We start from the raw sequence: 13,128 nt of genomic DNA, 5'->3' as shown, positions 1-13,128 counted from the left end.
TGCTTGGATCCATACAATGTTCAAGAAATATTTCTATTACTAATACATAGTTTGATTGAATTAATTGTATCTTTAAATATTATTTAACATGATTCATTTGGGGGTTTCTCGACATTCTTGTCGAAAAAGTCCAAAAATTCATATTATAAAAATGTGCGTAATTCAAATTAAAAACTACATGTACTTGTCATGCAAAACACATTTCATTGATTTTAAAATAAATAAACATCGACAAAATCAACTCCCGTCAGTTCTTTAGTACTTTGATTAAGAGTGTTGTTATTAAGAGTTTTTAATCATTTAAACAATTTACTTCAATTAGTTTGCACTTCAATAAGAAATGTGTCAACAACACACTATGCCCCCAGGATAATCTAAGTATCAAAACAATCTATTGTTATAAGAAGTGCTAAACACCCCAATCCCCTTCCCTTCGCTATGTCCCAATAGAATAGGAGACAGACATGCACCTTTAAAAGCAAAATGAATGCACTGTCCATCCATGATGAAAATCAATATCACTTCCAATATTAAAACCCATTTGAAAATAATCTTACTTATTTTTTCTCTTTCTCTCTGTCTGTCTCTCTCTCTTTGTAGATTAATTACACTGTACATTAGTTTGGACTGATAGAAAATACAAGATTTATGTACCGGTATTTAATCAATTATTGCACTTAATATATCCTAAGATAAAGATCGTCAAACAGTATTTTCAAGTCCAAGCTTTGACTGCTCCTACAAAACATATATTTAGTATTGCCCGGAAGATGGATGCATTTAAAAGATGAACCCTTTGAAACTTCGATCAAAGTGCAACAGCTATCTTTTGTCTTAAAGTGTCCTCCGTAAAAAGCTATAAACCATACAACTGATAGTCATAAGTTATTTAATATTCATTATAGTTATGAACTGGCTTCTTTTTTTTTTTTTAATCTTTTTAATTTTGATTTTAATTGAATTTGAACACTTCAAAATGTGTACATATGGATCAAGCAATTTGAAATTAAGTTCTTCTAAAGTTGGATTAACTTCTTTGTTCAAATGTCAAGGTCATCATCAGGGTCCTCCTCATCGAAGTCATCTGCCTCATCTGGTTGATAAAATATCTTTCCCTCACCGACAGATTTTGCAAGGACACACTCTTGTCTTTCTTTATTGTAAGTGTAGGGGAGAATGACTTGACTTCGTGCCTCTTTTTCTTTGTCAGACAATGATAAATTGAAGGTGAGATTTGCTGTTGGGTCCAACTGGTTTTGATCAGCAGGTAGATTTTGTGACATCTGCTTTACCTCTGTTACTTCTGTAACTTGATATTCTTCAGTAATGTTAAAACTCTCTCTGATTTTTACAACTTTTCCAGATACTTTTTTATGGATAGTATTGCAGCAGAACATTGCATAAGGTGTTGTGATGGGAACCATCTTGTGAACTGTTGTACATGTATGATGAGTCAAAGAGAGGCTGTTGTCGTCATGGAGATCACCATGGAGTAAAGTCACCACCTGTTGAACCTGTGACCTTAGAGCTTCAGAATATGCGAGTTCATGGAGAGTTTTACATGTGAAGGAAGGAGATGTATGTGTCAATAAAGGACTAAGAGAGTCAATGACCACTGATACAGATTTTGTTCCTGGTGACAGTCTCTCTCTGATGTAGGCCTTGATGTCAGTATGTAGACCTATTCCCTGTGACCGATCCCACTGTAGGAGATCTGTAGACGCTCTGTGTACTTTGACATTCTGAATTCCAAGTGATTTTAATGCTTCCTGGGTGTCTTGGCCTCGGACATCAAACAACAAAAGGTGAACTTCCTCTGTAATCTTTGACAGGGATACAATGTACGACAGGAGAACATTGCGGCCATTTGCATCAATGGAATCCTCAATAAGTACAATTTTTGAATTTTCTGAGCCTGAAACTATATCTCCAATCATCATCAAATGGCAAACTCCACCAAAAATTGATTGAGGTAGTCAATGGATTAGGAGTCTTTTTTTATTTCAATGGATAGGTCTGCAATGGCTTGTTCATTAACCATCCACTTGACTGTTGATAATACTCAGCTGTGGATACAAGGTGAGGTCATACCAAACACTGCAACCTGAAATATATTTTCAAACCTTCAGTGAATGAAATAAAATGTAGAAATCCTTTATTTATTTCATTTTATTCATAACAAGAGATGTTTGTTAAACCCTTATGCCCCCCTCCCTTTGAAACATCCACAAAGAAAATGAAATTAAACTGCAAATATTTGGAATTTTTGTAAGTCCAAGGGGCATAACTCTGTCGAAAATTGCTCTATCATACCCAAAACCAAACTTGACCTAGACATTATTTAGATAAACCTCTATACCAAATTTCATATCAATATGTGAACCCTCTGTGAAGAAAATGAGTGGAAACTGCAAATAACTGGATTTTTTCTATGTCCAAGAGCCATTACTCTGTCCAAAATTGCTCGATCGTACCCAATATCGAACTTGACCTAGATATTATCATGATAAACCTGTATATCAAATTTCGTTTCAATATGTTCATCCTTTGTGAAAAAAATGAGCGGAAACTGCAAATAACTGGAATTTTTCTACGTCCAAGAGCCATAATTCTGTCGAAAAATTGCTAGATCGTACCCAATATCGAACTTGACCTAGATATTATCATGATAAACCTGTATACGAAATTTCATTTTAATATGTTCATCCTTTGCGAAGAAAATGAGCGGAAACTGCAAATAACTGGAATTTTTCTATATCCAAGGGCCATTACTCTGTCGAAAATTGCTCGATCGTACCCAATATATCGAACTTGACCTAGATATTATCATGATAAACCTGTATACCATATTTCATTTCAATAATTATGTTCATCCTCTGCGAAGAAAATGAATGGAAACTGTTGGTGGACCGACAGATAGCAGCAAATCAATATGCCTTCCCTTCTTCAAAGAGGGGCATAAAAATCATTAAAGACATAAAGACAATACATAGCTTAATAGTTTAATCACTAAAGCATCATGTTGCAAAATGTAATTGAAAAACATCACCTTTAAAGAATAGTGTGTCATTACTAGTGCATTTGTATTACAGATAAATCTTCTATTAAAATAAAAAATCTAATATTATCATAATGATTAAATTTAAATTGACAAACAACTTACTGGTATTGTTTTCCACAGAATACTTTATGTTAGAAAAAAACATGGACCTCTGTTAAGCAGTTAATCATGATGCAACTTGCAAGCATTATCAAAAGACGAGGTTATGATCTGTAATAAGAAAAAACAACCAATTTTATTTCAATCAATGTACAAATAACGTTTTTGATGTTTTGGTTGAACCAGGAGGATTTGGTGAATACATATGAAAAGAAATATATAATTTAGGGATAAGGATCTCAACCATGTCCAAGATAATTACCCTATTATAAAAATTGGATGACGGGAATGACTCCAAAGGTAATTAATTGTTCAACCCACAACTCAATGCATCTATGTTCAACCCACCACTTAATACATCTTTGTTCAACTCGCCACTTAATACATCTTAGTTCAACCCGCCACTCAATGCATCTGTATTCAACTTTCCACTAAATGCATCTTGATGTGAGCAGGTAAAACATATATAGTTTTAGGGGATGTGTCTATTTTGGGACAATTTTCATTTTATTTGCAAGAGATCATTTGAAGGTCACCCCCTCCCCTCCAAAGAACATGGCCTAAGTATATCAATTACTTATTGATTACATTGAGACCTTGACCTCATTGGACAAACACTGCAATGACATGACATGCAGTCTCAGTTTGGTTTAACGAGGCCGAGTACAGAACGAGTACGCACGCTTTCGCGCAGCGTTTCATTTGCATTGTGACGTCATGTTTTTGCTTGGTTAACGCCATGGCGTGATAGTTTCAACTGCAGATATTCAGCGAAATTTGTTGAAAATAGCTCGTTTGATGCGTAAAATTAATGTTATATTGTGGAGTAAACATAAATGTCTCGAAGTATAAGCTATATCTGGGCTCGGGTTGAAAACGTGAAGAGGGTTCTGCAAGCCTAGCCCTCTGTCACGTTTTCATAACCCACCTAAACATAGCTTAATTCATATATTTCAAGACAGTAACCATGTATTTTATATTAATGACCCTTATTATGTGATGTTATATATTTATTTATTACTTAAATATATCTGAATGTTCTAATAAATCTATAAAGATCACCATTTCCGCCTTTATCAATAAAAAAATAGCCATTATCTGACAAATCTGGGAAATTGGGCATACAAAAATCAACTTTGATAAGACCCCTGGAACAAACCAGGAGGTAAAAGGTTTTTTTATTTGACCATTTGATGCCTTTTAGCAATAACTTTAATGTGTAGAACAAAAAAAGAAATCCCTAGGGCAGAATTTTTAAAAAAATGTAAAAAATGTGCAAAATTGATACATTTCAATCAAAATCCCATAGGGTCCTATGTTAAAAATTAACAAACTTTGAGATGACCCCTTAAACAAACGATGTGGTAAATGACTTATTTTTTTATCTTAAAATAATAATTATATTAGTAGAAATTCATGTAAAAAATTTCATTCAAAAATCTAGGGCAGAAAAAATTAGACCCGGCCTCATTAAGTGGGCAGATGATATACTGATAAAAATAAACAATTACCGGTACAAGAATATTTGATTCAGCTTATGCTAGAAATTTTACAATGCTGAAATCACCAAAGAATTGAGCTTATAAGAAATTTATTATATCATCCTAACAATTTAGATGTTTAAATAAAATGATCACAATCTGCATTATTCAAAATACAGTCAAATTCCCTACTTACTACAAGTGCAACTTGGATGCCCATAATTAGGAATACATGTGGTATTATGCATAATCTATACTACTATATTAAAATAATAAACTTGAATTTCTTAGCTTTAATACCAAGAAATCAGAAGAGTACTGTCTTTTGTCTTATATATCTTTAACATCATTGGTATTTAAAGATTACCAATTTGTTTTTTTATTTTTTCTCACTCATGCTTCGCTAATTAATAATCAACGAAAATTCCTTTAAAAAATCGGGAAATCGTCTGAATTTTTCGGATTTTACAATCTTGCGCATGCGCATTACATTCACTCTAAATCACGGGATGCTCTTTATTTTATGTTTCCACAATATCACATTTGCATGGATAAACTAAAAAATGATAATACAAATTTGTGTAAATTTTCATTAAAAATTTGCTACATGTATATATTCTGTTCATGAAAGATTAAGTAAATATGGGAGATAACTCTAACTCAGTGCGTTTAATATGAAAAATTCCAAGAGTTCTGAATGTTAACATGGTGTGCAAATTTGATGTATCTATTTCACAAATGCCTGACATAATATGCAATGTTAACCCGTGCATGCACGGGTCAAAGTCTAATTAAAGTTATATAAAGAGCTATAGAGTGCGTTTCAAAAAACCATTGATTTTCCCATTCAGTGAGAGTCAAAGTTTACATCAACAGCTTGCTAAACTCAGATGGCTGGTCGCTTCGCCAGCATCAAAGACAAGCCACCACCACAATAATGCATGTGCTTGAACAGTGCAGCTGCATTAAAAAATAATGTACTGCTGGTTGAAAAACAAATATTTTTCTTAACCGACATCTAAAATTATTTTAATGTTCAGAATGACTTTATTCAAATATGTCAAGAAAAAGAGAGAACAAAGCTGGTTAAGTTAACAACATCTTCACAATGGCAATCACAAAACCATAAGATCATGAAGATGAGTGTGAGGTTCCTCAGTTCTTTTAATTTTTAGCATGCTGAATATTTGGTGTTGATATAGTTGAAGGCGATTGTGCAATTAGAATGCACTTATTTACTACTGACATATTTCTTGGTTGACACCTGAACCCCATACAGTTCAGTGAACTACGAACAAGCTATGCTGTAACATCATCAGATTGCAGTGGGCGGAGTTAAGACATTCACTGCTCATGACTTGAATAAGAGAGAGAGAGAGAGAGAGAGAGAGAGAGAGAGAGATGATTCAAACATGTAATACGATGTTCAGGAAATCAATACATAAACAACATTTCTCAGTAAACGCATGTATATATGCATGCATGTACCTATGTGAATAAATACTTAACAGTCTTCATGCAGAATAATTGTTAAAATGGAAGCATTTCTTTGAAACCAGTAAAGCACCATGGCCTCTAATGTAATCGTGCTGCATAGATGTTTCGGCAGCTTGTCTTTGATGCTGGCAAAGCGACAGGCATCTAGATTTAGCGAGCTGCTGACAAAAACAAGACTGTCAACAAGTGGGAAAATTGATGGCATTTTGAAAGAGCTCTAAAAATAAGGTTAAAGATAGTTGAAACCATATTGAAAATAAGAATGTCACAGGTTATCACCACAGTGACTTCATAATGTAGTGATGACGTCACAAATATTGTCTTTTTTTAATAAATTTGTTCATTTGTAAATATATAAAGGTTGTTATTGTCCATGGTTTCATGTATCAAATAGTTAAAATCAAACCATGGCATCTTTATAACATGTAGTAGACCATGGTACATGGTATCGGAATTGTTCACCCTATTTACCCGTTTGCCGGAGTCCGTTTGCCCAGAGTCCATTCCCTCTAATTATTGTTGCCCTAAACATTGTACACTCCACCTAAACCTTGTCCAAAATTCACATTATTTCAAGATAAAATTCTTTATTTCTTTAATTCTTAACTTCTTAAATGATTAATTAAATTATATTTTTGTATTAACTTGTTTACTTTCAATAACTTTTTCATACCATTTATGATTTTAATTAAAAAAAAAAAGATGTAACTGGTCTAATTGTTAGATTTTGATTCCATAAAATTATAGATGTTTTGTTTAATGATTCACATGATGTCTTTAAACAATCAAAGAAATTAAGACATTGACCCATTTCGAACATGCAGAAGGTGAGCAGCAGATGAGCACCAATCCTATCTTTGTGGAATTTATATACCCAAGCACAAGTTCAACACAATCCTTTGATCTCTAAATGAGATTAATACTTAGATGGAACATGAAACATGAAACTGTATCAATTTAAGCTTCTGTCAACCATTATTAGATAAATGATTCACAATAAGTCTTTGTATCGTTATCAGGTCATTATTAGGCCACATACAATGAACTTTGAGAATCTTTTTCACTCCTGCCCCTGTAAAAGTGGCCTGGCTCGATGTACTTTATTTTTTTTTTTTTTTTTTTAAATTGTGAGGTGAAAAATTTTCGGGAAAATAAATTGGGCTCAGTATACAAAAAATTCAAAACATTTTAATGGCTGCTTAACATGTGGATTACCGTTTGATTCCAGTCATGCTTGTTAACATAAAGAATGTATTAACAGTTGCATTGAAATACAATAGAATTAAAAATCATATTAGCATTAACATTTTAAAAAGTAGAGCAGTTGTTATTTCTAGAACATTAATGAAATAAAAGATGATTTTTAAAAAACAAAAAGTGAAATTCACCCACTCGCCCCATAAATTTTGTAAATCAGGATGAGAATCTAAATACGTGTATTAACTCTATGTAGCATTATGTAAAGGTGCTGTAATAGTGCTCTTTTGTATAATTATATATATTAACTCAAACCATGTGAGAGATCAAGAGTTCAAGAGATTGAAAGTTTGAAAAAATCCTGAAATTTTTGATCAGGTCATTTTGGTTCTAAATTTAAAATAGCCAGAAGTTTATATTCAAAACGTTAGCCCCAGGTGTTCACTCGACCATGCAGGTAAGGTCCACACGTAGCTATAATTATACACTTGATCGGTCGCGTGTGTACACAGCAACCACTTCCAGTAATCAAGAGTGAAAAACAATGAAATATGTGTATCGGGACCCAGGTTTTACTTCAAGAGATCAAGGATTTCGAGAGATCAGAGTTCAGGAGATCAACAGTAAATTTGTTTAGTTATATAGAGAAAAAAATTGAAACCATGATTTCACTTCGAGAGATCAAGAACTTTGAGAGATCGAAGTTAAAGCCATCCATTGTCACCTGTATCTCTTCACATACAAGGCCATCCCTAAAAAAATGTTTGGAATTGCCACCTGGAAGTTTCTAGACCCAGGAAGGAGGAAGGGAATCTTTTTTTTTTTCAAACTTGAAGTTTAACTAACTAAAAATTGGTTAAGAATAAAAATTCTTCATATATATAGAAAAAGTTATTTATTATTTACTTATAAAATTTTATCTGCAGGGTAATTCCACTTATTTAATGGGGCGGGAGACAATTCAACTTATTTCATTTTGGCCCAAAGTTTAAAATAATCAGAATATGAAAATATAAATAATACAATATTTCTTTATCAAAACAAGGCGGACATACCTTAGGCGAACAGAGTCAAGAGCAGAGTCAAGAGATAACGGACCTAGGATGAACAGCGTCAAGGGCACACACATTTTAGGGCAAATGAACATACATTCTTGGTTCATGCAAGAAGTTGTTGTACTGAGATCATGAAATGTATGGCGTGTAAGGACCATCAGGCGTTATAGTCAGTGGTATCATCATTAAAGTTATGTAGTTTTCTAATTAAATGAGACCGTGACATGTTTATAGGGTGTAGTATAATCTCAGCAGAGATTTGGCTCGACTTGATAATTCAACTGATAATTTCAAGGAATCTTGAGATATAATTCATTTCTGGACCAATTTCAATCACTTGTCATAATTAAAATTGTCATATTTGTGTGTCACACTTGCTTTAATTCTGTTGTTAGATCATCCTGCTAATGTATTTCTTAAAATCTGTAGTTCTTATCCTAGGCTAGTGTATTTGTTTTGATTTTGCGAGCAATAAATACACAATTTTTTCAGTGGGTGGCACTGTAGCCCCCAGGTCATCCATCCGAATTTTTTCAGACTGGGAGCTACAGACCTGCAGCTAAATACAAAGATGTTTAAATATCGGAGGACATGGAGGATAGTAATGATTATCAGAAGGATTATTTAGTCTCAAATTAAAGCGATTATATATATGATTGTCCAGGGAGGTGATGGAACATTTGTTATGGTTAGCAATATTATACCACAGGCCTCGGAATTTCTATCAATAAGCCGGTAAATGTAGGGGAAGAAAAAGATATATACCCTACCTATATATAGATAGGGTATATATCTTTTTCTTCCCCTACATTTACCGGCTTATTGATAGAAATTCAATAAGCCGGTAAATGTAGGGGAAGAAAAAGATATATTTATAATAAATATATAAAAAAGATATACTTATAACAAATATATAGATAGGGTATATATCTTTTTCTTCCCCTACATTTACCGGCTTATTGATAGAAGTTCAGAGGCCTGTGATTATACACATTCAGTGAAAACTTACTTGTCTGTCTTTTTTCCACAGCTGCACGAGTCGCCAAAAAAAAAAACAAAAAACCCGAAACGAAAGTAGCCTCGATGTGAGGATGAGCGCACCGATTTACCCGAAAGGACCCAAAACAACGGATACCCTGAATTACTGAAATGATTCGATTTATCGAAATGACGCAAGGATCTATAGAACTGACCATTTTATGTGTTGAAATTTGATTTTTTTTGGTCACGATTAGTTATATTCAATTTTATCCATTTTCAAAAGTCTTTATTCGAACAGCGATTACACTGTAGCTTAATCGACTTAATGAACGACAACTCTTTCAACAGTTTGATATCGCGTACTTTCCAATATTCAAGGGCGTAGAAACAGGGGTGACGAATTTTGATAATACAACGACAACAATAAAAATAATTATAATTATAATAATAATATTATTATTATTAAATAAAGATAGATTAATAAAAAATATAAAAATTAAAAAATAAAAGATCATAAATTAATGTGGTATGGGACACTTCCATGTTGTGACGTATTATTGTTTATCGAAATAAACAATAAAACCAAGTGTAATTATCTAAGTAGTTTCTTTCCCCATAATCATGATAATGTCAGCTAATAGGGTACGTAGCGCAGTGGGTTAGAGGGTTTACTACGAATCTGTAGGTTATAAATTTGAATCCCGCTGGGGTTTTACGATTTTTACCTCTCCAAATAATTTTGAAATCAATTTTTTTGGTTAAATATTGTAAAATTTGAAAATTCTAAACCTGTGAAAGTATTTCAATTATAATGTACTGTTAAAATAAGTAGTTTTGATTATTTGAATTTCCCGCTTCTGATAAAGGGACCGTCGTTTCTCGGACGTCCGCGTTAAAAGGGTATATATATGTAAGCTTCGCATCACCAACACACAAGATCAGAGTGGTTCTGACTTCAGAAGCAAACAGACGTGTTGCATAAGGTTAGTATCCTGGTAAATTCCCACAAGAGAACGTGGAAGTTAAGGTCGTACTCTCGCGGGGTGTGCCGAGCATACTACACTTTCTTAGCTACACAGAGATTGAGTAACTGAGTACTCATTTGTTGAGCACTCACATCGTTTTGTTAAGTACTCATTGAATATGGTTTACTCATAAGTTGAGTACGCATTCCTTGGTGGTGGCTGATATAACCATTTGTTGAATACTGATTGAAACTCATTAGTTGAGTATAAATTGCTCTAGTCATTTCAATAGTTCATTAGTTGAGTTAGAATTTTAAATTTGTAGTTTTCATATTGTAAGTGATTTTTTTCTGATTTTTGTTACTCAAACGAATCAAGAAATAATTGATCAGAGCCGCAGATCTTGTACATATTCAGGCGGAATTATAATGTTTGCGTACTAGTTAGACTTTTCATAGTAGTTTGTAATGAAGTTCTTTATTAATATCTCAAACTCAGTTTAGTAACTAAGGGATCCCGCAAAACTCGGTGTTAATGTAAACACGTTATACAGTACTTTAATCCACATTAATATCGAAAGATGTCCCATACCACCTTAAGGGGGATGTGGACTGTGAAATTAGGACTACTTAAGAAACTTGAATTTACTTTAGGCAACGACAAACTATCAAAATTATATATAACTTTTGTAAGGCCAATATTAGAATATGCTTCTGTTGTATGGGATGGTTGTTCTTCCGCAGAAATTGAAAAGTTAGAGAAAGTACAGCTACACGCTGCAAGAATTGTCACGGGACTTCCAACTTTGGCCTCAAGGGAATCATTGTATTTCGAAACGGGTTGGGACTCTCTATCTAAAAGAAGGGAAATAGCTAAACTTACGATTATGTACAAAATTCATTACAATCTTGTACCACAATATCTTAGTGATATTGCTAACATTTATAGGAAAGATAATTCTCGCTACAATACTCGTTATGAAGACAATTATATACCTCCTAGAGTTAAGTATGATACTTATAAAAAATCGTTTATTCCAGATGCTATAGGCAAATGGAACCCACTAAATTCGGATATTAAAAAATCAACATCGATCCGCCAGTTTCAAAGAAGCATCTCTAATAATATCAGTGATTCAAAAGTTCCAAAATATTTTCTTCATGGTAAAAGAGTAGCTAACATCATTCATACAAAATTAAGACACAATTGTTTACTAAATTATGATGACACAGAAGAAATATTGTTGATTCTCCAAATTGCATTTGTGGAAAGAAAGAAGATGTATATCATTTTTTATTTGTTTGCAAACTATTTTCTAATGCAAGGAATACCTTATTTAATGAACTATTCCAAATACAAAATTTAGGTATTATAGATTCGCATACTTTACTATGGGGTAATGACAACCTAGATTATAAAACTAATGTTAGAATTTTCACAGCTGTGCAGAACTTTATAATCAATTCTCGCAGATTTACATAAGTATACTATTTTGTTCTTTACCATTTTTTTTTTCAATATATGTGTATATACATGTACCATGTTTTATGAAAATTGCAAATTACTTGTAATTGGGTGAGAACCTAGTAAGTTGCAAGAACTTGTGTTCGAACCCTTTGTATATTATATATACATGTACAATGAAATATGTTCAAACCAAGGGGGATGTGCGGCCATCTTGTACATTTCCTGAACTGGCTTGTTACTGCCCAAAACCGACAGAATTTACTCTCTAAATCAACAAGTTGAAACGAGAGGAAACGTGGTCGTCGTTTTGCTCTGTCCCTCACACATCATATCCACAAGACATCAGAAAACGAAACACCTAAATTGTATTATCAGTTGCATGATAACCCAAATGCGTTATTATTTAAGAAGTAATCATTTTCGGATGTATATCGGGAAATAAATACAGATTGAACACATGATCAAATTTCATAAAGCTTGAAGCCCGAAGTCATAGAGTGGTTGGAAATTTAAAACAAAGCAACTGAAAGCTGAGCTAGAGTCTACTTAGGCATTTACAGATGAAATTCTATCGCAGAATCAAAATCTAGAGCATAATGATTTTTCTCGGACATTATACAGGCAAGCTAATCTGATTTCTTTTAAGGAACAAAGCGGATTGAGAGAAGTAGAAGAGGTTAAATTTGACCGGGAAATGGACTAAAGATATACGTGTTTCACTCTGCGATTTTGATCGATACTTGTTATATTAAGGGTCAGAAATGGACTATAACTGATTTAACTATTTTGACAAATTGCGATTGTAATTTTCAAGAGCACTTTGTTACGATGTCTATCTAAAACATTATCTTACGGGAATCGTAAATTAAAATACCGATAAGTATTTTGACTTGAGTACGTATAAATAGGAGTGACCGAGATTATTCCTGCACCACCTTGACCTCTTGTACCCAGGCTGGTGTTATGCAGGAATAACATCGGACTGCACAGAAATGTTTTTTTCAAGGGAAAACATTAGCAAGTGTATTATTTTAATAGAGAGTATACATCACAATATGCAGGTGTCATGTACCATCTTAAAGCTAAACTTTGTGCTTTACATAGTTATTTACCTAATAAAATAGTGCAAGGGGTTTTGAAGAATAGGTCATAAAAATACATGCATGTTATAAATAACTGATAATTGTCTGAAGTAACTTACACAACACATGTACATGTCTCAGGTCGAATATTGGGTTCAGTTTTACCCAGTTCTTTGGTTAGATGCGTTTCACGGGTGGACATACCAGTATGTGTTTTCCATATTCAGAATAGGATTAGGTAAC

At 33.2% G+C, this 13,128-nt stretch overlaps 1 protein-coding gene across 2 annotated transcripts; it reads right to left on the bottom strand.

The window, feature by feature from the left end:
• Positions 1–910: 910 nt before the first annotated feature.
• Positions 911–9,484, bottom strand: LOC105346550 (elongator complex protein 5). Of its 2 annotated transcripts, XM_034456887.2 has the most exons (3): positions 9,400–9,458; positions 3,164–3,271; positions 911–2,104 (listed from the first exon to the last, which is right to left on the bottom strand). In XM_034456887.2, the coding sequence occupies exon 3, from the start codon at positions 1,938–1,940 to the stop codon at positions 1,041–1,043; it is 900 nt and encodes a 299-aa protein (XP_034312778.2). In that variant the 5' UTR covers positions 1,941–2,104; positions 3,164–3,271; positions 9,400–9,458; the 3' UTR covers positions 911–1,040. The 2 variants fall into 2 exon arrangements, with proteins under 2 accessions (XP_034312778.2, XP_065940853.1); XM_066084781.1 differs by lacking the exon at positions 3,164–3,271 and having other exon boundaries at positions 9,400–9,484.
• Positions 9,485–13,128: the final 3,644 nt, after the last annotated feature.

This window comes from Magallana gigas, chromosome 5, assembly GCF_963853765.1.
Source record: "Magallana gigas chromosome 5, xbMagGiga1.1, whole genome shotgun sequence".
Lineage (NCBI taxonomy): Eukaryota > Metazoa > Mollusca > Bivalvia > Ostreida > Ostreidae > Magallana > Magallana gigas.
The sequence above is the reverse complement of the archived record's forward strand: the minus strand, read 5'-3'. Positions and strand labels throughout refer to the sequence as shown.